Consider the following 26,578-nt stretch of genomic DNA (forward strand, 5'->3'; position numbering starts at 1 on the left):
TATCAACGGTACAGGAACTAGGTAGCTGTTATAGGAAGAGATCAAAAGGAAGCAAGAATAAGTAAAGGAGTAAGGCAAGGATTTGTAATTTTCACCTCTCCTGTTCAACGTCTATATGGAAGAGGCTATGAAAGAATTCTTTGATAAATACAAGAAAGGTGTAAAAGAAAATGACCAGGTTTTCAGGACAATAAGGTTTGCTGATGACATAGCACTGATAGCGGAGAACGAAAAGGATTTATGGGAAGCACTTTCAAATCTGAACGACCAACTGGGAAAAACATACAAAATGAAGATAAATAAGAAGAAAATCAAAGTGATAAAGTGCGCAAGAGCAGGACAGGAAGGGACAAACGTATAGCTAGAGGGAGAGAAAATCGAAGACGTTAAGACGTTTCCCTCTTTAGGAAGTCAATATCGTCGGAAGGAAAGAGTGAAAAAGACGTAAATTCAAGAATAACGCAGGCTAAACAAGCATCCAATAGAAAAACAGGACTGTCAACATCAAGAAATGTATCATTGGACGTTTGAAAACTATTTATTAAGACTCTGGTATGAAGCGTGGCGCTCTACGGATCAGAGACGTGGACATTGAGAAAAGCTGAAATATCCAAGTTGGAAGCATTTGAAATGTGTTGGCGCAGAATGCTGTGCATATCATGGACCGAAAGGAAAAGGAATGAAAACGTACTAAAAGAAGCAAGGATCATGAAGATAATAGGAAAAAGAAGAAACAACATGCTTGGTCATCTTATTCGGCACTCTGATTGGAGTGCTGATAGAGGAAAAGACAGAAGGACAACCAGGAAAAGGAAGACCAAGGATAGAATATCTAGATGCAGTTACGAAGAAGAAACCTTATTAAAGTATAAAACAGCTCTCCCAAGGGAGAGAAAAGTTTCAAAATTTCTATGTTGCCCACCACTTAATGGTTGAGGAGAGAAAGAAGTTGTTCAAAACCGTCAAATAGCCATCTGTATTGACTGTGGTGTCTAAATATGTTGGACCAATTTCACACGTTGCAAGCAAAGTACACCAAACACCTATCTTCTGGTTATGTAAGTGTGCTTCTTGAGTCAGGTACGAACTTTCTGAGGACCAATACCTAGGGTTCCCTATTGTTCCAGTGTGGAAGGGATTAAACAGGAATTCTAAGTTTTGTCTCAAAAGTGTTTTTTTTTTTTTTTTTTCACCGGGACGGTTAAAATCCTAGAATTCAATCTGCCGTTCCTTGAGTAATGAATACGTTACGCTGGTTACAAAAATTTATGAAAAAATGAAGTACAGTCATGTCCAAAATTATTGTCGCATGTCTATAAATATGTTTTTTTTTTAAATACAATTCGCCCGGTATTTCCTATAATGTTAGTATGTGTATAATCGACAAAGACATGTATGTGGAAAATTTCATGTCAAAAGAACAGTAAATAAAAACAATAAAACGAAAATAAAATTTCCTTGTCCATTTAGCAACATTTTATTTTACTCATTATAATTTTCGTATTTATAATTCTTTTCCTATTAAATTAACCCCAAATATACATTTCCCGATTATACACATAGTATCAGTATTAAAAGTACCCTGCAAAATCATTATCAAATTATATTCTTACAAGAAGACAATTATAGATATGCGACAATAATTTTGGATATGAGTGTACAAGTTCGGAAGTTTTGCAATCTCAGGTCTTAGGGACAATACCGATTTAAAAATTCAAGTAAGTTGTTGATGAACAGTGGTTGTTAGAAAAATGATTAGTGTTCATGTCTATTCTATATGTTCATGTCATACATAGTTTCCTTTCTTCTTTGCACTGAAAGACCTTTAAGAACAAGACTACCTTTCTCTCTCAAATATATATATATATATATATATATATATATATATATATATATATATATATATATATATATATATATATATATATATATATATATATATATATATATATATATATATATATTAGCAAAACCAAAAATTTGTAAATTATTAATATATCACAGTAAATACAAACCTGAACTTTTTTCTTTTGCAGAATATGCCTTTTTTTGTAACAATCATAATGATAGTGAAATTTAGTTTTTCATAAAAGGTACTAGATGTATCATGCAGTTATGGTGTAAAATTGAAAATCACAGACCTGAGCGTTATAAAAATATAAGTATGTATGATAAGGAATAAAACTAGTCATGTAATGTTTAAGAAAACTAGTTTTATAATTTAAGGTTGTTTTGACTTCCAAAGATGCATATGCATAAATGTCGGAAATTTTATGGAACGGCTTTGTCCGTTCGTCGACAAGTATCAGAACAAAAACTGTAAGAGATATCGAGAAACGATTCTTTGTAATCGATTTAGCGTGCCAATAGTAGATTCCACCTTCTCAGTTAACCTTCTATTCAAACAGGAAATTGTTCAAATGAGCCATTTCCGGTTTTAACGTTTATCATCATAAAACGAAAACGGTAGTAGATAGCGACAAATGATTTTCTGCAATCGATTTAGAGTCTCAAGAGAACATATTACAACCCGCAACACTTTTCCAAAACGGTCACTAGTCTGCCGAAAAAGTCCTCTTCCTCCACCTCATAGCGATGCAACATTTCTCTTGCAGCGTCCTCACGATTTCTCTTTTGGAGAGGTGTGAACAGTCGTGGTACCCATCATATTGACACTTTCTGAAGATGCAGCTGGTTGTGATGATGTTCTAAGCAGATGCACACATAGCACTGTCAATGATTATTCTCCTGTCTTTCATCATAATCTTCTTAACTTTCTCCGTCAAGGCGACATCATCAGTGAAAGATGGTCATTCAGATCAAGAGACGTCTGCGATAGTCTGCGATTGCCACTTTCACTTGGATACCATCTTATAGGATGGGCTTTCATCCCCATACACTTTTTTTAATCTCTTCGTGGATCTGCTTTGCTGATTTTCCCTGAAGATGGAGGAGCTCAATTACGTCCTGTGCCTCAAGCTTGTCAAATCATATCACCTCCAGTAATTTACCTGAAAAAAGAAGAAAGAAAGAGTCGTTTCTATGGTTGACTACAAGGACCTAAATATAATAATTATGTCCGATGGGTTCGTAGTTCGTCACCTTCTAGGTGATTGCACGAACGTTTTCATATCCCCTCGTACGTATCCTGGTAAATGAAGCCATGTCTTCTCTGACATGATAAACATAAATGGATCCAATCATCCACCCAGGGCCGTGCCGTTGGAAGGGGCGAGCGGGGCGACGGCTCCGGGCGCCGAAGTAAGAGGGGCGAAAAATTCGGGAGAAAAAACGAAAAAAGACACGAAAATTGTTTGGAATATATGTATGGGGACGCCGTCGTATACTCTCGCCCCGGGTGCTGATTTTCCACGGCACGGTCCTGCATCCACCTGCAACCACATTCAATAAGGACAAAAAGTCACACGTTTTCCCTTGTTCGGTTCCTTCCGTTGTTGCGCAACTCTGATATAGTATGGTTTCAACCTCAAACTCTTCAGGACACGTTTGCAGGTCGTTCTACTCATCCCAATCTATTAAGAAATTTTTCTGATGGTAGACTTCCGAGGGTTATAAGGCATCACTTCAGAAGCGCGTGCATAAGAGGAACACAGAAATATAGCGCCCTGTTCTTCACTACATTTGCAACAGTTCATTTTTGGTGCCATTTCTTAACCAATCGCTGAATGCTACGTTTCGGAAACGTTGTACGGACTAACTCCTATATTTTCTTCAAAGAATCAATTCTTATGTACGATTCTATAGTATTAACTCGCTCTAGTGTCAAATACATCGCTAACCCACGCACAACACAACACACTTCACCTTCTCGATCTCAGCAGACAACTGACGATTGGGCAGGGAAGAGAGGAACGATCACGTGACTCAAGCAGAAGAATTTTTATGCAGGAAAGTAGTCCCCTTCCCTTGTTTCAATCTTCCATACCAACATCCTGTGTATGATAGAGACCTGCACGGGCCGAATTTTTCGGCCCGAGCCCAATGTAGCCCGAACGTACCTAGGCCCGGCCCAGCCCGGGCCCGAAAACTTTTGGAGATTTTCGGCCCGAGCCCGGCCCGGCCCGATAAGTTTTTAAAATTCTTGGCCTAAGCCCGGCCCGGGCCCGATAAATTTTAAAAGTTTTTGGGCCGACCCCGGCCCGATAACTTTTTTAAAAAATTAGCTCGAGCCCCAATCTTTCTCAAAATTTAGTACTAAATTTGACCTAACCCTCAGAAACATTTTCTAAACTCTGGTTCACAACCTGACGCTTGCCTCCCAAATTGTACCATTGCCTCCTAGAACTTTGCCTGTCATCGAGAGAACAAAAACTCCATTCCCTGCAACAAAAATCTAACTTAATTGACTTTTAGCATAAAGTGAAGATGGCAATATTGTTTAGCGACAGGCAAAACATTCCCACCTCTTCTTGTTATATTTTGAGTTCAGTGAAGGTCAAGGTCAGAGCTTAATTTATCGCATAATGCCTGCAATCCTCTATGGTGAAAGTGGAGCCGCTAAGCAACACAAACTGTAAATAGCTATTGCATTCGTTGTAACATTTTTCACGGACACACTTCTTCAACGTTTGGCTTTATTCCAATTATCATTTAACGAAAGTCTATAATTATTAAAGAATTGCAATTGATCGGCCCCAGCTCAGCCCGACCTGAAGAGAAATCAGTGTCGGCTAGTCCAAGCCCGGCCCGGTCCAAAGAAATAACAGTATCAGCCCGCCCAAGCCCGGCCTGGCCCAAAGAAATAGCAGAGTCCGTGCAGGTCTCTAGTGTATGAATTTATGATGTTAATGTTCTATTCAATAGTCCATGTTCTGGCGGAATCGTTTTTCTTGATCCATGTCTTGACTTGGAACGCCTGTTTTGACTTGGTGCACCGTCAAAAATCGTGATACGCTGATTTTAGGGTGAACCGAAAAGTGTGAGAAACACTGACCTAGCCCTATATTATTTAAAATATGAAAGAAAATTAGAACATGTTTAAACATATTGTCATAAAACGTATCCTTCAAGTTATTGTATGTAAATCTACTGAAAGGCAGTAGAGTCGTTTCAGCTTTTGCTCTGGAAGGGGAATGAACAGGAAGTAATACTCTTCGAAGTTTTAAGTAATTTCACTGTTTCCATTAGTATAGTTCTGTAACATTGATATAATATATTTAAGGAGCAATTGCCCCCTAAACCCTTACGTCTCAAGTAAAAAGGCAGATGAATTTAGAGATGGATTTCTGTGTGCATCTTTCCAATAAGGAAATCAGCTAATTTTCTGATCATTTGACTATGGTTATTACTACTGATTATTGTTGGAAACTGTTGGATAATTACAAATCCACTATCTGAACTTTTGTGTATTTCTTTCTTCCTCCAAAAAGTAGTGATAAGCTTGGATTTATTACGTTAAATCTTTTATACCAGGGATGCACATAAGCACTCGCCCACTCACCCAGGCGAGTGGTTCATCGGTGCGGGCGAGTATTTGATATCATACCGAAGGTAAGTAAATCATTTCTATTGTGGGATGTGGGCTACTAGCTTTTTTTCTTGGGATAGTAAAATTGTGTTGCTTATTTGCATCCCTATTTTATACGTATTTTTGCAACATGCTAGTGTGAGAGTATACATTAATGAAACGAAATTTCTTTCATTTCTTCCACAGAGCATTTACTTTGTTTATCTATTGCTGGAAAGTGAAAACTTGTGAAAAGACACATGCTCAACGAACAGCAAAATCATATAGTGTTGTTATTTATCGCATAATCCAATCAATGAAAATTAATGCATTAGTTGTTACTTCCGGCATCACAACTGTTCAAATAATACTTCAGATATGCTTATGGAGCTCCATCCAAGAATATAAAGATCTAATTGCATCAGGTAGGTGGTTTAAAGCCTTACCATCATTTATCGATCATAGTTCAATTAATGAGATAAAAGTTATGCTGTCAATGTTAAGACAATCTATATATTAAAGATTTATATGCAGTGGCGAAGCGTGATAATTTCAAGAGGGTAGGCCAATGCTCTACTACTACTACTACTATTACTACTACTACTACTACTACTACTACTACTACTACTACTACTAATAATAATAATAATAATAATAATAATAATAATAATAATAATAATAATAATAATAATAATAATAAATGAAACAGATTAGACATAAATATTTTACTACAGAAACACAAGAAGACAAATTCACATAAATTTAACGTAATTGTAGTCCATCGACAGCACTTATTCGATCCGGATCTCAATTTTCGTAATAAAATTCATGTATGTGACTCATAGCTGATCTTAATTCGTCGTAATGCAGTTTAATTGTTTTAATTGGGCATGATCGTGGTGGGGAAGATGGATTATCACATTATCTACGCTTTACAAGAAACATATACCGCCTTATGCAGAGTCGTTTTGACATCTGATTAGCGTCATACTAAATGCCTGACTACTGCAGAAACATATGTTTGTCGATCTCTTTAATATGGCAGTAATCACGCGTCAGAATGACTCTGCATAATGGGGCGTTTACATTTAGTCGATTTAGTCGATTTAGTCGCACGACTAAATCGACTCGCTGCATTTGCCACTAAATCGAAGCAACTAGGCCGAATCAGATTGATGGATGTGTTCAATTATTTCAACCACAGAAAATAGAACGTCTTTTAATTCAGTTGCCAGTCGATTAGTCGCCTTCGATCAACAAGCGATTAAGTTGAAGTCCCGTTTACACGGTCGATTAAGTTGAAAGTGACGTCAATTCAACTGAATCGAACGCAAATCGACTAAGTGTAAACGCCCCATAAGGCACATGTTCTTTAGTCTACTTGTACTGAAATAAACTCTGTAAAATTTCGTCTCTAATTATATTGCTCAAAACACATGACAAGCAATCAATCAAGTTATTTTGTGTGTCACTTAATTCCCCTTTAAAAGCAAAATCATACTTAAATATTTTTTCATACGCTACTCTTTATTTCAATAACTACAAATAATTTCTTGTGCCAATGCATGCAGAACTCTCTTGCCCTCTGCTCTATTTTCAACACAGGTGTTGGTCTTCGTTCCTTAATAACATTAATTTTCAAACGACCACTGACATAGAAGATATTTTAATAGGAATTATATTATGTTCATATTTTCCACTTATTAACATTTTCTCTCATTCACTTTTGCAAATGTAAGAAAAACAATATCACTCACAATATCTCAAGAACATAACTCTCTACTCAATTCTAATGAACTCAACGAATCTGATTTCGTACAGGTTTGCGCCAACGTAACGGAATAAAGGGGCATTAGTTTTATTTTTATTTTATTTTATTTTATTTTATTATCTATCACCTATAACAGAGCTTAAGCTCCTATTATAATAGGCATTATAACTATGTAGTTAGTAATATGCAGATTTACGAACATACATCACAATATACATAAGCTATCACATTGTACAAATAATCAATATAATATACATATTTGAAATTACACTGTACAAATAATTAATATAATATAAATATTTGCAATTACATGATAATTCTTAGCCATTGCACAACATTACAACCACAGCATACTGTGAAGAAGAATATACCAATAACAAAAATAAGAAAAAAAGACTTAAGGAATAAAATAACACAATAAATCGAAGCAAAGCAAAAACATATATATACATGAAAATACACAACAATAATCTCTTTAAGGCAATATAAATTCAATATTTCAAAATAATTTCTAAATTTAGTAATACTTGGCGTTATTCATAATTACAAGTACTATTATTTCATGTACTTAAATTCTCCCTTAAATTCCCCATAAATACTTTCATTGTCATTGCAAAATTAATTTCATTTTTTCCTTGAATGGCATTATTATATTTCCTGGAGAGTCTTATAAGTGGTGAGTTTTGATGAGACACTGAATTTGATTTCTTACAATAGAATGGTTGCCGATTACGTAATGCCTTCATTTTAACATTGAAGTTCAATAGTTGTAAACACTCATCACATTCCAGAAGGCCATTTACAATTTTATACAAAAATAAATGATCTGTTATTTCTCTCCTTAATTCTAATGTGTCACAAGTAAATTCATTAACTAAATTATCATAAGAAATATTTTCTTCATATGAAGATCTTCTATATTTCTTGTAATACATATGTCGCAAAAATTTAATTTGAATTCTTTCAATTTTCTTAATATAACAGTGGTAAAAAGGATTCCATACCACGCTTGCGTACTCTAATCTGCTTCTTACATAGCTATTAAATAGCTTGAATGCAGTTGGAATATTATTTAAAACTTTAGAATTTCGTAGCACAAAACTAAGTGCCTTATAAGATTCATTAACTATTTTTTCAATGTGTAATTCATATGTAAGTTTGCTGTTTAGCCATAATAGGCGTAATTTGCGATAATAGGCGTAGCACCTTTAGAATAATTGCTTGTTCCAGGTTTTGCGTTGCGTTAGAGTCCGCAAAATTAAGGAAAGTTGGTACGGAATGGGGCCCTACGTTCTCTTGCTCTTTATTTGTTTGACTAATCGAATCGAAATCGAAGGTCTCGAGAGAAACGCCTTATGTAGAAATGAAAGTCGATAAGCGCTGAGGCCGGTCTCTTCAGCAGGTTATGATCAAGACATTCTACCGCGGATTTTCTGAGTAGCTTGGCGGTAGTTCAGACTTCAGATTGCAGACTTGTTCTTCGTAGGCTTTGTGTGCCTCCGTTTGAAGTTTCGGGCCTAAGCCTTTGCCTTCCTTCTCCTAGTGTGATTGGCTGTGAGTTGTTTCCTTTCTACATAATTGCTGTTGTGGAGTTACAACTGTCGCGCACTCCCTGGTTCATTTCTGTGCTGTGCTCAGTGGGGGAGGTTGTGGCATCTTGTAGATGTTTCGTCGTGGGTTGGCGGTTTCGATGCGCTGAACATGAGGATGTAGAGATGTTGTGATGTTGCGCCAGAAGGTCGCTGATCGTTTTCTTCTTTCTGCATCCAGAAATGTCAGTTCCAGGTCCTCATGGATCTCCTGCAAGCTTGTGTCCATGGAATGGCCAGTGATGGACCAGGCTGCTCTGTTTTGTAGCACTTGCATTTTGCGGAGTCTTGTTCTGGCGGTATGTTCGCACGCAGGGTGGGCATAAAGGAGGATACGTCGGATACTCATAGAAGTGGCGACGTGTCTTATGAGAGAGGGACGGGGAGGTGAGGATGGGAAGGAGAGTCATGAACCTTTGCGTGGCCTTCTTGGTAACTGCGTTGATATGAGCTTCAAATGTGAGCTTCCAGTCGAGCTGGACCCCCGGTATTTTGTTTGATCTTCTTCCGGTAGTGGGCCTCCTGCAAGGTGGAACTGCGCAGGAGTCATGTTTCTTCGCTTTGTGAAGTTTACCACCGCTGTCTTTGTGGCGTTGCCCTGAATTTTCCAAGTTTGGGTCCAGCTGTCCAGGAGTTACAGATGTCGTTGGAGGTATACGGATGCGTATCTCTCGTTACCATGACTCGCGAAGATTGCAGTGTTATCTGCAAAGGTTGCAACGGTGGTATTTAGGGTGGCTGGGATGTCACTCGTGTATATGGCGTAGAGGATAGGGGAGATGTAGGAGCCTTGTGGGACGCCTGCTTGGATCGTTCGTGGGTGTGTGCGTTCCCTGCGTGGGAGACGAAGAATGATCTGTTGTAGAGGTAAGATTCGATGATCCTGATCTGGTAATGTGGAAAGTCCTGGAGGTGAAATTTGTGGATCAGCCCTTCATGCCACACCTTGTCAAACACCTTTTCTATATACAGGAAGACTACCAAGGTGTCGCCGCCGTCGTTGTATCTCGCCGTAATGAGCTGAGTTCTGCACTATAACCGGCTCGGAAGGCGAACTGATGATCTGGAAGATGAATTCTTGCAACCTCCGTTTGAAGATCCTCTCGAACACATTGCTTGTGTGCGAGAGGAGACCGATCTTTCTGTAGTTGGTAGGATTCTTCCGTGTTGTATCTGATTTCGGGATCATCACAATCTTGGCTTCCTTCCAGGCCTGCGGGAAATATCTCGTTATCAGAATTGCATTTAAAATTCTGCAGAGCAGAAACAGGGACTTGCGCGGGATGTTGCGTAGTGCTTCTGGGGTGATTTTGTCCGGTTCAGAGGCTCGATGCAGGTTGATGTGCTTAAGAAGCTGTTGAATCTCCCGGGGGATGGTGAGTGCAGTTGGTGGCATTGGGTCTTCGAAGTCCGTGTCTTCGATGGTCCGACGTACAGCTTCTTGGGTGGTGGCTGACACTGGAGTGTTGTTGGGTTGTAGGATGCCCTCCAATGTGTCTGCAAATAGTTCTGCTTGCTCCTCAGGTTCATACAGTAGGCCTTGGAGGCCTTCGAGTGGGTAGTTCCTCGGCCCTGATGTTGGTTTGGAGAATCCCCTGATCAGTCTCCAGAAATCGCGGATGGATGTCAAGTTCTTGGAGGCGCTGGTTCCAGGCTTGCAGCTTGATGCGTAGGAGCTTTTTTCACTCTTGTGGTGAGGTTGTTCCAGAGGGGTTTCATAGCTTGGATGACGACTACGCTGCCACTGCTTGCGGGCCCAGCGCTTGAGATGGACTAGGACCGTGCTGCGTTATTCTTCAGGCGTTGGGGGTCTGGAGGAGACAAGATGGGTGGTCGTGGCTTGTCGGAGAGCCTTTTGCATTTGGGTGGTGAGCTTGTTCACTGCATCGTCTATTTCTTCTGGGGTGGTCACCGGGAATCGGGGTCAAATGTGCCTGCCAGTGTCTGTCTGTAGAAGTTCCAGTCTGTTCGTGTGATCGTCGGGAGTTCTGCACGTGGTAGCGGATTAATATGGTCTGAATTACTGGGATATGGTCTGACTTTATTTCGTGAATGACATTAGGGTCGTCCAGGATTACAAGGTTGGCTGTTAGCATCATGTCCAGCACGTCTGGTCGTCCACCGTTGCGGAGGTAATGTGTTGGTTCGGTCGGTGCTGACGGTATGAAGTCGATGTTCCTGAGTGCTTGATGGAGTGAGGTGCCGTTCTCGTTTCTTGACCTCGAGTTCCACTCGGGATGTTTGCAGTTGAGGTCTTCCCCAACTATTATCCTGGGGCCTTGCTGACGAAGTATTCGGAGGTCCTGCGGATCCAGTCGAGTATTGGGTGACCTGTAGGCTGCACAGATGTCGATCGGGCCCTCTGGTGAATGAAGGATGATGCCCGTGACCTCGAGGGATTGGAGTTGGAAGGGGGAAGGAGGTCGTGGGGAAGGTGATTCTTGATTAAGATTGCTGTTCCGCCCCTGATAGTGGCCCCTTGGCGGTCTGTTCGGTGGGTGGTGTAGTTCTTAATTTCGAATATGATGGGAGATTTCAATAGGTTTTCAGAGATAAGAGCGATGTCTTCTTGAGGAAGTCTTCTAGGTTGGGTTTCTGGGTGCGGATTCCCTCTGGATGCGGATTCCAATGGATGACCCTGAGGTCACGGGATACGGCCGGTCTACTGTGTGCCATCATCGACCAACTAGGCAATTACTTCGAACATCGTCGTGGTTTTGAAGACTGGGTCAGTTACTGCTGCAATCTTCATCAGGCAAGTCTTGATATTTCAAGGAATGAATTGAGGTTCAGGCTCTGGAAAAGGTTCTTGATGTCCTTAATCAAGTGATGGAAAAGGTTTCTTCTGTGGTGTTTTGAACAATGGTGTTCTCTGTTTTACTTGGTCATGGTTCTTCTCTTTGTTGGATGGGGTAGGGGTGACTGTTGATCTTCGTTGCTGCGTAGTTCATCCGGCGGGTTGGTGTGCGGCCAATTAGTTTTTTGGCGTCCTCAATGTTCTTGGGGTTTGGGTTACTTCAGTCTTCTTGTGAAGCTGTGTTCTAGCCCGGGCTGCGTTGAGGGATGAGCATCCCTGAAAGTTTGCTGGATGGTCCCCGCCGCAGTTGGTGCACTTTGGATGGGTATCCCTGGTCGTCTTGTGGCACATTGTGCTGAGGTGACCAGCTTCACATTTCATACATCTGGGTGAGACTCTGCACATTCTTTCGGAACGCCCTACGCGCTGGCAGCGGTGGCATTGAAGCCCGCTTTGTCCACTGAAGGCTTCCACTACAACTCTGAAAGTGACCAAATGTTTCAGGTTGTAGATGTCCGAGTTGCCAGGAGCTTTTGTGAGGGAGACCAAGAAGAGTGAAAAGAGAGATTTCACTCCATCAGAACCGCTTCTTCCTTTGAGTTGCGTCACTGAGATGACGGGGTAGCCTAGGTCTTTCAAGTCCTGGTAAATGTCCTTAGTGTCCGTGTCAATTGGTAGCTTCTGGATGACCACTTTAAACTGGTGGTCACGCTTGGGGTCCTCTGAGGCGAATGATTGTCCAGTCTGGAGGCAGTACGCTTCGATCTTTTAGTAATCGCTCACAATCTTGGCACAATGGAATGTAGTGCAATCCTTGCGAAAGTCCACCTTAGGGGAATTTCACAAACAGCAGAGCTTGATCTGGAGAAGTTGTAGACCTTCTCTACACCGTAGATGAATATGGGGGATGTACTTCTTGAAAAATGTCGTTTCCTGCTCTGGGTCTCCAGCGGCGGCTGCGTCAGTGGGTGCGTCGGTGTATTCGTCCGCTAGGGGGCGAATTGTTTGCGGAATTCGCCGAGCGAACCAACGTTTGTGCTTTCTCTGCGGCGTGCCCGCTTTTGGCTTGTTGGAAGTCACTGTGTGGTCCTCTTAGTCGGTGTGTGCTTCCTGTTAGTCCATTTCAACGAGATTTTCAGGGGGTCTGGGGGCCTGGCTGGAGTTTTCTTCTTGTTGCTGGTGCTGGGGCAAGGTGCTGGCGGTGGTCACATTCTGAAGTTTCTCGAGACTGTAAATTGGAATCTACCTTGTCTTGTTTCTTTTTCGTTGAACGGCCCCAAGGGTGCTGAACCGCATCGCTTTCAATTGGTTCTTCATAGTCGTCATGGGTGTAGTCGGGGGGATTTTCTGACTGGGGGTCGGTGGGTACTGTGGTGGATGCTGATGTATCCGCTGCCGGTGCTGGTGTTAGCTTTGTCATCACTCCTTGTTTTTTCGTTTGTTGGATTGTGAATTGTTGAGGAGGGAATTTCCTGGGGGGACTGTACACTCACAGGGGTAATATGTTATATGGTTGTCCCGACTTCCATTGTCGCACTATAGTAACTGGCTCTTGAAAGGGTCACTCTAGGTGCTTTCCTTGGTGGTGTGCCTTCGGTAAGGGGCTAGAACCCTCCACAAGCATGGAATGTCACTGTTGTTATGTGTGTCACTGTTTTCACTGACTCACTATGATAAATGGCTAGTGATATGACTGTACGGGGGTCTAGTTCTTCGTGGCAAGTCCCTGGTGAGGGACTAGAACCCTTCAGTAATGTGGAACTACACTATTGTTCTGCTAAGGGTAAGGGGCTAGCACCCTCAGTAACGTGGGGAGACACTATTACTGGTGTTGAGTGACTAGCTTTGTTTTAGTTGTCGTACTATGGAAATGGCTCTTGAAAGGGCCGCTAAAAGGCTTTACTCTTACTTCAATGTCCCTGGTAAGGGGCTAGAACGTACGTGTTACTGACAAGGCCCAGTTCCATTTTTGTTTCTTGGCGGATATTGTTCTTTGTACAGTATCACTAATGTTCTACATACAATGACTAATGTTCTATGCACAGTATATCCCTTATTTCAATGGAAAAGTTTATTATATGGGAGGGACACTATTTTGAATTTTCAGCACTAACTTGTGCCTCTGCCCGCTCCACGGGTCAGAATGGTAACAATGAAATAAAATGAAATGTCGTCGGTTTTCCTTCCCCGTTGCGGCAGGGGAGGATGGACGTCTAGCCAATGGCTACTTTGACCTGTGAATTGTGTTTTATTTTGGTTAGTATTGGTGTCCTAGTACATCCCGCCTGGAGTGAGTGAAGCTGAACTTTGGTGACAATGCGCTAAGGAGTACAAGGAAGTTGGTCAATGTTCGTCGTTCCAACATTCAGGGGTTTGTCTTAGTTTAGTCTGAGTGTTGATGTGCGATTTTTTTGGGTGGGGCTCAGAGGTTAAGGGTTTTGTTTTAATTTGTTTTATTTTTGTTATCGGTGTAATGTATGGCATATTTATTTGTAATGTTATTTTTGTATTGTTAATAATGCCTGTGTTGTTTGGTGTTATTGTTCTCTGATTGTGCTTTCTTTTTTCGTATTATTCTTTTTCTAGTGTTAGTCGTAGTTTTTAGGTTTGTTATGTGTTGACGGTATTGTTCTTTGTGTTGTGCGGGAGTTTTTTTAATGTGTGTATTATTGAAAGATTGGATGTTAGCGAGTTTGTGCCTCTAGCTGTTTAGCAGAAGGTGCTGTAGCCTTGTTGTAGGTTGTTGGACTTGTTCTCTCTCTTCTGCTGGATAGTTCTGGATGAAGAATTGCTTTTCTTGGAGGTTCTTGGAGTATGACTTGTTTAATCTGTTGATGACGTCTTGAATATGTTCTAGTTTTGATGTTTTTTACAGCTTCTGCGCTTTACTTCTAAAGTCCTGGTAGAGGATGCAAAGAAACTAGCATTCTGTTTTACGTAAGAGTTTGATGTTGTCTTCATTAAACAGGACGTGTCCGTATAGGAGAATTGGTCGGACTAGCGTTTTGTATATATACAGTTTTTTGTTTAGGTTTAGAGGCGTTCTGGTGACGATCGGTTTTAGCATTTGTATCGCATTTACCGCTTTTTTCTTCACTTCTTTGACGTGTGGCTGTAGCGCCAGGAAATGGTTGATTGTGATTCCCTGGTATTTGGCTTTCTGAGATGGTTGTACAATTTTGTTGTCAATTTTGAGATGCCTGTTCTTGTCTTTTTTAATTCCGACTCCGCTTGAACGGAAAATGATTAATTGTGTTTTGATTGCGTTTAGTGTGAGCATCCACTTGTCACACCATCGTTTAAAGGCTGCTATTTGTTTTTCCAGACACTGTAGAATCAGATAGGAAAAAATACTGTATGTCCAGTATGTGGGCTTCTATCTTAGACGGAGACATTTACACGCGAATCTAAAGTTGTGTAGATAGAAGGAAAGAAGGGTAAAAGAGATGAAAGGAAAGCGCGAGAGAAGTTTATTTTGATTTGAGAGAGGAACAAAAACCTGGAAACCAGGAAAAAACCTAAATCGAGCTGCATGCATAGGCAATTTACATGGCAAAACCACACTGTGAAGGGGTGGCAAAAATCCATGTAAAATATCTGTTACTGTGTTTAAATAATTTATCTGTATTGAATTAATGTGTTAAGAATGTCTGTAATTGGGGAGTATTTTGTTAGTAGAGGATTCTGTTATTTTTTAAACATGCACATGCAATCTGGCCGTCTTCTTGATCCTTGGTCGGTTGCTTGAGTCGTCATCTGTCTGCAGATTTTTTTTATTCTGTTTTGGCTCGTGGGAATCGTTGTAGGGAAGGAACGTATAGCTGTCCATCTGTTGTTAGGATAGGGTTTATAAACTGCTCGAAGATTTTGGTTGTAGCTTCCTGTATTGCTTTGTTTAGTCGCTGCTGCTTGGCTGGTTCTGTTATTAGTGTTAGAACTGAAGTTATCCATATGATCATGTTGTTGGTGACTCTGAACATAGCTTCTTGTATCCAATCATGGAGGATTTCTGCTGGTGATTGGAACAGTTTCTCTTCTTCTTTGCTGACGTTGCGATTCTCTGTTTTTGAGCTGCTCTGGTCCTTACTAGGGCCATCGTCCATTTCTCCTCGGGGTTTAGCTGCTTCTTGTTGTTGAGTAAGCTGCATTTCTGTGATTATTTTCACGGCCATGGATCTATTGTGGTGTGGTCGTTTCGGTCAGTTGGCATTTCCTGTTCTGTGGCCGGTTTTTCTGCAGGTCGCACAGAAATTATAGTTAATTGGGTTGTTACACAAGTCTTCGTGTTCCTTCCCGCAACGGTGATACACTCTTCTGTTTTTGCATTGAGCTCTCTGGTGGCCATATTGGTAGCATTTGTAACACGTGCTCTGGATGTTTCTACTCGATGGTGTGCTGTCCCTATGGTGATTCCGTGTGCTATCAATCTATTTGTTTGAGCAGGATCTTCCGAGAATAATCTGAGTAAGGGTGCTGGTTCTTTCTGGGTCTGTATCCTGACTGCGTTGATGAAGTTGATCTTTAGTCTCCTTAACTCTGATTTGAAGTCTTCAACATTTGTGGAGATTGATACGTTCTTGATAACACACGTGAATATTGGCTTCTTTTGTTGGGTTCCCTTGAGAACTTCTTTCCTCTTCGTTTGTGAGTCCTTTGCTGGGATGGTGCATCTAGCTTCTTCTTTTTACTGTGCTTCCCTTTGACTAGAGTGAACCCTTCTTCGTCTCTCGGTTCGTTGGCTTCATTATTTTCTTCTGTTTGTGGTGGCAACTGGTCCTTGAAAGGGCCGGAAGGCTGGGATGTCCGTTCTTCTGATGCGGAAGCTTCTGCTCTTTCGTGTTCACTGGATCGGTGGAGCATTACTGCATTATCACCGAAGTCTCTAGCTTTGAAGATGCGAAGGAACACATCTCTTGCTGTTGGGGTGGCGAAGTCAATCCTGAACCTGTCACTACCTCTATATGCGACGCGTACTTCTGAAATGTCCATCTTGTCTGCTATAATAGAAAGGACTTCATCTTTTGTGTGGGCGACATCGTAGAGTTTCACTTTGGGCACTGTCACTTGTTGAGCTCGAGGAGTGTTGTTCTGGTGCTGCTAGTTTATTATTTCTTCTTTATCTTCTCTCTTGTTGGGAGTTTCCCGCCACTCCTCAGCTTTTATATAGATCCTGAGTGAGCTGAAGTCTTCGGCCAATCAGAATCGAGAATTCTTGGTTGAATTAGCCAATCACAGAGTGGTGCTTTCGTTTTCGTCCGCACATTGGGAAGACTTCTTCGTAAGTGCCCGTTTTAGCGTGGATGTGTGTGGAATGCGTTATGCATTGCAGCATGCAACATGCGACATGCACATACTACCTAAAAATGAGCACAAAACTGCACTTCCACTGCACTGATTCACACTAAAAGTTCATATGGAATATTAATGTTTATGATAGAATTGTTTCTTATAGGGAAATGTTTATTTTTCCACACAAATGTGGGAGCAAACTCGGAACGCGTCGTCCGTGTTTACATATAACATCCAGTTAAGGTGGTAGTTCTACTGCCGCCTGAGACACTGCTCGGTGAGCCTCCCAGCAGTGGTGCTAACCACGATTTCTTTATCAAACAATATATGTATTTTTTCAACTTAGAAAACTATTATACATTCTCTACAAGGAAAATGAATTAATTATAAATTAAAATTTCTGAAAGTAAATGGGTAGGCCGGCCCTCAGGGCCTCTTATGACCCTTCGCCATTGTTTATATGTTTGTGGACAAGAAAGGTTTATATGTTTGTGGCCAATTCTATTGACAATTATATCTCGGAAACCGCAAGCTGTAGAAAGATGCCGTTTTCACTGATGGATTGCATATTTTGTTTAGATTGTTCAGTTTTAATTGCATATTTTAAAAAATGTACGTTGTTTTTTTATTAAATTTTTAGGGGCACACTGGAAGTATTGAAATTTTAAAAAGTAAACACCGTATCCTACGAGTTATACATTCCAACACCATACATTTGTATACGGGGTTTGTATATCTCTCTGGCGTTTGTTTCATGGCCAAATGAAAATGAAATACGGATAGCCATTTCTACAGTTTAATATGAATTTTTATTGTTTGGAGTGGTTTGCTCAATAAACATCATATACCACTGACATTATAATTAATTGTGTGTGTAATGTATTTGCTCATTGCATACTGCATGCAAAAAGCAAGAAAACACTGATCATATATGAATTACAAACTCCAATCGGAAGTAGGCTCAAATATTGCAAACTGTGCGAGACATTGAAAAAATAATCAAAAAAATCTCCTCTTTATGATACGTACCCCTTGCCCATTTTTATCAAGACGTCTCTTCACTTGTATCTGTAAAGGGACATGTACAGATGTGAGGAATGACAAGGAGATTCATGCTCATATGTGAATGATGCACTGTATAGAACGCGCAGGTTCAGCTAGTAAGCATATTAATCCGCTTGCCTCACAACCGAGACTCTTGTCCCAGTGTTCTTATATTCTTTCTTAATATAATGAAGTCCGATTCTAACATGTTTAACAAGAAAGGAGAATTTGGAATATTTAAGATTAAAATGATGAATTTCAGAAAAATAGATTGATTTGATTTTGAGTTTAGTGTCTCTTTCAGCTGCTACGCTACATAAAACGTGGACCTACAGCTTAAAGTGGGATTGGAATATCATGAGATCCCGCCGGGAATCGAACTCAGGTTTTCCATGTCAAAGGCGCGTACGCTAACCATGTAGCCACGAGGGAGCTCAGGAAAATGGGCTGAGTTGCAGACCGAATTTTATTACCCCATTTCCCTTTTCCTTCTATTGATAATAATCGATAACTTTTAATTCTGTTTCCATCGAAGTCTTCCTTTCTTAGATTTTGGCTAATGACCCAGCATTTTTTCATGTTCCTTCGTTTTCTTGTCATCACCTGGGAGAAGGATTGCAGCATTGAAGAAGGCAACACGTCACAGATCAAAAGTTACTCTCGTGCTGAAATTTTCTTCCAATCAACAAATATTGAAGCATTGTATTGTCATAAATGTACGAAGACTAGCATATACGAACTAGGGGAAATTTTAACTTTAAAAAGTGAAATTTTGTTGTTGTAGATGGGAAATATGTGTTAGAAAATCTATTATCACTGTCTTGCCTTTGACATTAGCTACCTGATCTTCGAGCTCCTTCATGATTAAGCGCTTAACGTACGCGCCTCTGGCGTGGGAGATCCAGGTTCCATTCCGATTTCCGGCGGGAGCTCATATGATTCGGATTCCACGTTGATCAGTAGGTCCCGTCTCATATAGCCTCGCTGCTGAAAGGGACGTTAAACTCAAAATCAGCTCAACTACCTGATCCTCATAAAGGTTTTCATTAGTTTTTCTTTTCCAGAAAGATAAAATGATGAAATGCGGGTGCTTCTTTTACATAACAAAAGGAGCATTAGGAAATCAACGCAAAATAATCAAAGAATATGGAAAATGAAATGAAATGAAATCCTTGAGTTTTACGTCCCACGCTTATGCCGGTTAGACTAAAGGAGACGGTAATTATGAGAAATGAATGAAATGGAGGAATGAAGAAAGTGGGAGGAAATGGGAGAACCCCGAGAAAACCCACGAGCACGGTGTTTGTCCACACGGAGCGAGCTGGGATCGAACCAGGGACTCCAAGCACCGGAGGTGAACGCTCTACCACTGAGCCACCGCGCCCCCTCAAAGAATATGGATGATGTTGAAGAGTTCCGAACCGCAACTGGCTGAGTGTTACACAGTTTTCCTAGCTATCTGAACATTTTCATGCACAGTCAATATGAATGACACCACAATCGATAAGCAATACCGAATACTTGATATAAGGCTACTTGCAGGGTACGTTTCCTGCAGTTTAGCCCAGTAACAATACCCGATAGATTCTGAGGGGAACCAATGATGAGAAGACATGGTTAGCAACTTTAATTATAAATCACACACATGCAGAAACACACTCTGTAGTAGTTATACTTCTATAATACCTTTATTCCAGTATCAATTCTTGTTGGTTTTGTTTCTATTTTTCATTTTGCTTAATATTTGATTTACTGAACAAATGTAATGTAATGTATATCGTCCCTTTTCGGTATTACAGGAAGATCCAAATGAACATCTATGCTATTTTAAGGATTCACTTTAAATTGCAATATTTCAGTGGATTAAGTTTCGAACATTGTATTTTAAATATAACTGCAGATTAGCTACCTCTCTGTATAAAATTATCTGTCATGTTGACGCATGGATGGATCTTCTAATATTCCCATATGCAGTAATACTCAACATTCCTTCAGAAACAGATCAAGTAGAAAACTTAATGATCTGGGTCAAGCAAAGAGTTCACTAATGGGATGATTATCGCCGAGATGCGTTACCCCATCATTATACAAAGAAAAAAGAAAAAGGAAAGAAATCTCAACATCCTTCTGCTTCAACATCTTTTAATACGAAAAGAGTCGAAAATAATCTCAAGTGGAGACATAAGAGGTGCGGTTAGATTATTAATTTCTGAAGATATCATCTCCAAACCTAATGTCTCTGTTTTGGAAGCATTTAAGGAGAAGCACCCTTCACATTCAGACACCTTTTCTTTACCAGATCCTCCTAAAGATCAGCCTAACATATCAAGAGTTTCAATTTCTGAATTACTATATGCTATAAAATCTTTGCCATTCGGATCAGCTGGAAGTATTGATAGTCTTCGTCCTTCGATTCTTAAGAATTTACTTTTCTGGTTGGTCTAACTTAGCTGGTTGAAGTCCTCCTGAAATAATGGCTAATGAGTCCTGCATTTGTGTCATAGTTTGTGTACACCATTCTTCCAGCAGAATAATGCTTGTCTACACCGCATGGGTAACAGCGTACTGTCTCCACTGAGAATAAGATCGACTGGAAATGGTGAAACCATCATCTTCAGTGCTACATTAATCGGAATTAATGTTTCTAAATAAATAAATAAATAAATAAAAATAAAAAAGATGGTGGTATAATATTTACTTAAATGAAAACCAACTCAGGTTTAAAATTAATGTTAGAAAACCTTTAGTGGTACTGGTATGCATAAGAAAAATAAGCTTGAAAAACAAATAAGAAATGAGCAATTTAGTTTTCGATTTAGTAATATATCGTAAAAACAATACATGTCAGACACAAAGATTGATAGGGAACTGACAGCGAAATTTTCAGGTGTACTTTGCACATATGAAGACCAGCACTTGAAAAAAAAAAATCTTTCTTAAAGCCATCGCACTGAGAAGGAAAGAAGCAGGGAAGAAATCAATTATCGTTTTGAAATCACTAAAAAAAAGAGTTATCCAATATACTTACTTTAATTCAAGATGGGGGGAAATCTTAGAAGGAGCATGACCACCATGCTATGAAACTCTCATGGGGGATAGAAATGGAATAAATTACCTAATTTTTAACGAGGTAAGAATATCTTGAAGAAGATTTCTAACAGATGTGGTTTGAATGCAATAGTTAAATCAGGGAGTAATATTATGGAACATCTCACGGAGTAGGAGAGTTATATTAGGACAATTTACAAAATAATGGAGTGTATCGAGGTTTTCTTCTTGTGTGAAGAGGTGTACAGAAGCTACTGTGTAATAAGAAATATTACTATTGTATTTAAGGAGCGCTTAACTCTTTGCGGTACGGTGTTTATAAAACGTTATCTAAAAGGTAGTATAATATACTGTAAGTACCACCATGCTACAAAGGTTAAAGAACGTGGAAAATAAACACGCAACCTTTAGATCAATTTATTCTTCATTATATAAAATATGGATCTACGAGTATAATAATCAATTTGTACAATAAATGTTTGTATTTATAAACTTTATATTTAAAAGGAAATGTTTTCTCAAGCGTAAATTGAGAGGAACAAATAAGTTGAACCAAATAATTTCGGCTTTACTAGTGCAGGGCTCATAGTGGTCTGGTCTTTTATAAATAGTTGAAAAGTCACCAAAAGCACACGAAAAAGTGAGCAAGAAGTGACCAAAATCTCATCATGCCCCTTTTTTTCCTTTGTTAATTTCTCCATCACCTTTCTCTTTATTGTTTTGTTTCTTCTTTTCTTCTTTACTTCTTCTTTTTGAGCTTCCTCCCTTCTTAGGTTTTCTAAATATGCTTACGGTAAGTAAGTAATATAGTTACGGTAAGCAGACTTAGCAGATGTAAGAAGCTTCTGAGTAAGTGGAATCACTTCTGGCCTATTTCCGAATTTCTTCATCCTAGACATATTTAACTTAGTTGAGAGTTCTCGAAGCCATGAAATATTCAAATTCATCACCTACTCTTAAGAAAAACATACAAGAAGCATAACACAAGACGAACATGATGAACCACACAAACACACACATACACACAACGTTGAGCACAACGTTAACTATTACGAGAGAAAACTAAAAGACTATTATGATAGAAGAAAGAATAGACACAGAAGGGTTCTCAACCCCACATTGAGAGCTTAAGCATCCACTGTGCTTTAGAAAAAATAAAAGCTGAAGTGAGAATAAAAGCTGAAGTGCTGTTTCACATGTGGCAGCAAGCACTGAAGCTTTAAGAAGAGTAAGGAGTAACAAGTTTCTGCCTTTTTCCATTTTTTAATATTATTCTTAGAAAACTGCCAATGCAAACATAAATCACACGAAAAAGTCACTTTACCTTCCCAAAAAGTAACTTTTAGTGATAAATTTGAAAAAAAAAAAGTAACTTTTAGTGACCAACTTGAAAAAAAGTAACTTTTAGTTAAAAAAAAAAAAAGCGACTCGCTATGAGCCCTGCTAGTACCATGACACTATCATTCACCTTGTATACTCTTTACTTTGTCTTTAGAAAACTAGTTCGTGACTTTTTCATCATTCCACCCAAGGAATCATGTGCAAAATATCTAGATTCGTAGAATGTTATTTAAAATATTCATACATAAAGACAATGTTCGAAATAAATTTGTACTTCTCTTATAGGATACTATTATATAACCGTAATAGTACTCTGCTCATGTGTTATTATCTGGTGCCTTGGAGTTTATCTTCCTACAGACGACAAGGAATATAGTGAAGAGTCATATGCCACCATAGCAGAAGTTTTGAAGTTCATATACATCACAATCTCGTTAGGTAAGCTTTTTCTTTAAATAGGGTGATTATATAAGCATATATGTAAACGAAACCTTGGATTTTCAATTATTAATGTACGAGATACTACTGAAAATTTCCGAAAATTTTAATGCTCCGTCCACACCAATAATAGTGCGAGCTTTTACCGCTAATTGCCTCTTCATGTGTATTTCTGTTGGCAGTCTGCCAAGCGTCACTGTTGTTAGTTCACGCGTTTCTTGTTTGTCACTGGTTTCTTTACACCGTGTTGTGTTGTTCTGCGAATTTTGAAATGTCTGGCGTGAAGGCTGACTTGATATTCCTGCGAACTCGATGCAATCTTTTCAGTTGCGCAAAAAATGAAATGAATTCTTTTAGTTTTACGTTCCATGGTTATGCCGGTTAGGCTAAAGGAGCCGATGATGATGAGTAATGAATGAAATGATGGAATGAAGAAAGTGGGAGGGAACGGGAGAAACCCGAGGAAACCCACGCACACGGTGTTTATCCACCTCAGTTGCGGAAAGAATGGCGTTTTCCACTGAGAAGATCTAAGAAGAATACTGCTCTATTATAGCTCAGGGTTATAACCGCACGTTCATAATTCGTCGGCAGTTACGACTCTGAACAGAAAATGTGTATAATCTGGAAATGTTGCTTGAGGTTCATTGAACTCCTGAATTCGAGGTCTCATTGGTAGTCATTCAAAAAGTAAGGAACAAGCTCACGCACTCATAACAGTGCTACTTGGCAGACTGCGAGCTGAAATACATCAAAGGGCAGTAGCTAACGGAGAAAGTTCTCACTGCTACTGGTATGCGCATAATATTAAAAGTTTCGGAAATTTTCGGTAGCACCTCTTATCGATAGGATAGCATTATACATTTTTAAACCGTTGAGCCTAAAAGCTTCATATTGTATGCAAGTGTTTTCTTTGAACCCTAGACAACGAATAAAATTGGGGTTTACGAAATTCTAGCTGTGGTCAAAGGGGGAGAGAAACCCTCGGCTTCCACCAAATTTCCGTTAACATTGAAGCTAGAACTGAAAATTTTATATAAATATTTCCCTTAAGTCTTAGACTGTGGGGAAGATAAGTTCTATGAAATTACCTTAAGGAAGGATGGGGGTTTAATTTTTAAAAGTTATTATTACAATGGACATTCAATCACTAAATTTAATGTACGCATCAGGTTGAATATACTGAGACACGAAATTTGGTGTACGATGATATTTGCAGCATAGAATACAAAACTATCTGTCACTTGTTCAAAATTGTTATGGATTACTACGAAGGAGAGGGCACGAAATAGTTATGGCCACAGTGACACATGGTTGCATTTAGAAGTGAATATTATTAGATACAGTATGCAGAGAACACATTAAATTTACATGAAATACTTAGTAGGTCAACTTGTTAACGAGTATTCTTAATTATATAAATGTTCGTATGATGATTTACCAATATTTTGGCTACTTACCGGCTATTCATAACAAGATTTGTTCAGAATACATATTAAAATTTGTTGCCTTGCTGCTTGCTAGCTTTGTTCAAAGCCTTACAGAGCTAGTTTTTGTTTCTTTGTTTCTTTAATGAATAAAGATAAGCTTTGTTTATCGGTGGATATTGCGTAAACATATAATGAGATCCGATAGCCTTATGTCCCATAAATTAACCCATATCCTATAACACAAAATTTGTAACAGCTTCAGTGATTCCAGCCTGTTCGTGCTGAATTTCTCGTTGATTTCCCTCAGGTTCATATGTGACTGCTACAAATAATAAGAAAAATAATGATAATAATAAACTGAACAAAGAATGATTATCTCGAGGTAATGATATTTAATCTTGAAAGGACGTCCACCAACCTCGTTGTCCACTGTTACTATCTTTAATTTTCAGCGTAGCTTCCATCTCGTAGCTCTCCCGTGATAGCCCAGCTGCTAGTTATTCGAAGGATATGTTACGACTTACTTGAAGGTGTCCTTGAATATTTGAAGCCTTTTGAAGTTCTCAATCATTGCTCTACTAATCTAGACAGTGGTGTAATTTGTGCGGGATAGAAGGGAACTACCCCTCCACTCACACTCCTCGCCGTTCAAGAGGACTCACTTCAAGATAATGCTTTGTTACTACTATGATATGCAATACGAACAGGGGCGGCTTGTCTATAAGTGCTGCAGAGCTGCAGAACTACCAGCTATTTTAGTGGCACAAATATATTTTCAATTGAGTTGAATTGTGTTTAATTTAATCAAGGTAATAACATGTAATGATGATATTTGGTCTAACGGTGTCCTGAAATTGTACTGCTGGATATGCTACATATCGTAGTATTACTGGAAACACCTTCTGAAGCTTAATAATATTGCAAGAGCTGTGCACGGATTGCCCTATGCTTTAGCATTGAAACCAAAATCTTCACCAGCCGCACTGTATTACGTTTTCCTTGTCTCTTAGATAGGATTTACTAGAGCTGCACTCCCAGCAGCTCAGAACTCACGAATACTTCCGAAGAAGCCGAAGACACACGACGTGATGTACATGAGGCTCCCTTCTCTTGTTTTTGATAACGGTGTTCAGTGTAATTGTTGTGCGCTTTGAAAGGAATAGTATTCCATGTTCAAGTTTGTGCAAATTTTCTGAACAAACACAATTTGTGTGACAATTTTAAGGAAACCGTAAACCTTTTGGAATTCTTCAATATTTCCAACGACAATAGCTGAAGCAGAACGTTACTTCTCTTAATTTTAAAATAGTTAAAACATTTTCGGGAAGCACAATATGTCAGGAAAGAATCAATGATTTGGCTGCCTTATCAATCGAGCGTGATTTCATATCCATCATGCCGAACTTTAATGATAGAGTAATAGGACATTTTGTACAGCAGAAGACACGTCGGATAGACTATTTACAAACGATAAAATATTTATAAATCAGCAGTATTAATATAATTTCTACCTGTAGACATTACGTGAATCCGAAATTGTTATGGTATCTGAAAACAGTGTTTCTTACGATATGGGTATGGTATTTTTAAAGTTTGTTACACGCAACGGTGGCGTATTTAGAGAGGAGCTATAAGGCTCAAGATCCCCCGAAATTCATTTAAACTTGTAGGCATCCCAAAGGAAAAATTAAGTGCTTATTCATATGCTGTGCATAGCTCCTCCAGGAACAAAATCCTAAATACGCCACTGACACCCAATAAGCAAAACAATAGTGTTTTGGTTGCGGTTAATTTCAATTATAATTGTCATTTACGTATAACGATTAGAGTGCTAAAAGATATGCGGTTCGTGTAGATTTTATAATTAATTACTGCAAAGGGGAAATTTAATATACAAAAAACACACTGTGCAGAACTACATCAGATTATGGTATCGAGCCGCTAATGAATACGAACATGAATGTGTAAATGAAACATGGAATAGATTCACCACATCCCGAAAAAAAATCTCTTACATGAAACAAAAGTGTGATCAGGAACCATTTCAGTAAAATGTCAAGATCCCCAGAAATAATGTATATTTCTGAAGGCTTTAACCCTTTTAGGATTTCCACTTTTTGAGGTAAATTTTAGACTTTCATTCAAACAGCTACTGCTTCCTTACTATTTATCGTAGAATCATGGTTCATACCTCGTTGTTTTCAGGATAGAGAGTACTTTCCAACGCTATTGCTCCCTTGTCCGTATTATACACCGAAAACGGGAAAATCTGGGAAAAACGGGAGTTTTTTCGAAAAAAAAACATTCGAAATTTTTGCGCCCCTCTGGCTCGGGCCTGGGTTCATGTAGGGATTTGCATCTTTT

General features: G+C 39.2%; 1 protein-coding gene across 1 annotated transcript in view; it reads left to right on the top strand.

The window, feature by feature from the left end:
• Positions 1-26,578, top strand: part of LOC145683473 (uncharacterized) — a 55,530-nt gene that overhangs the window by 26,294 nt on the left and 2,658 nt on the right. The window contains exons 4-5 of the mRNA XM_081754803.1: positions 5,675-5,892; positions 22,632-22,784. Coding sequence (XP_081610929.1) covers positions 5,675-5,892; positions 22,632-22,784 — 371 coding nt within the window. The remainder of the gene's footprint in view (positions 1-5,674; positions 5,893-22,631; positions 22,785-26,578) is intronic.

The sequence above is a fragment of the Thermobia domestica genome, chromosome 4 (genome assembly GCF_964235325.1).
Source record: "Thermobia domestica chromosome 4, izTheDome1.hap1.1, whole genome shotgun sequence".
Lineage (NCBI taxonomy): Eukaryota > Metazoa > Arthropoda > Insecta > Zygentoma > Lepismatidae > Thermobia > Thermobia domestica.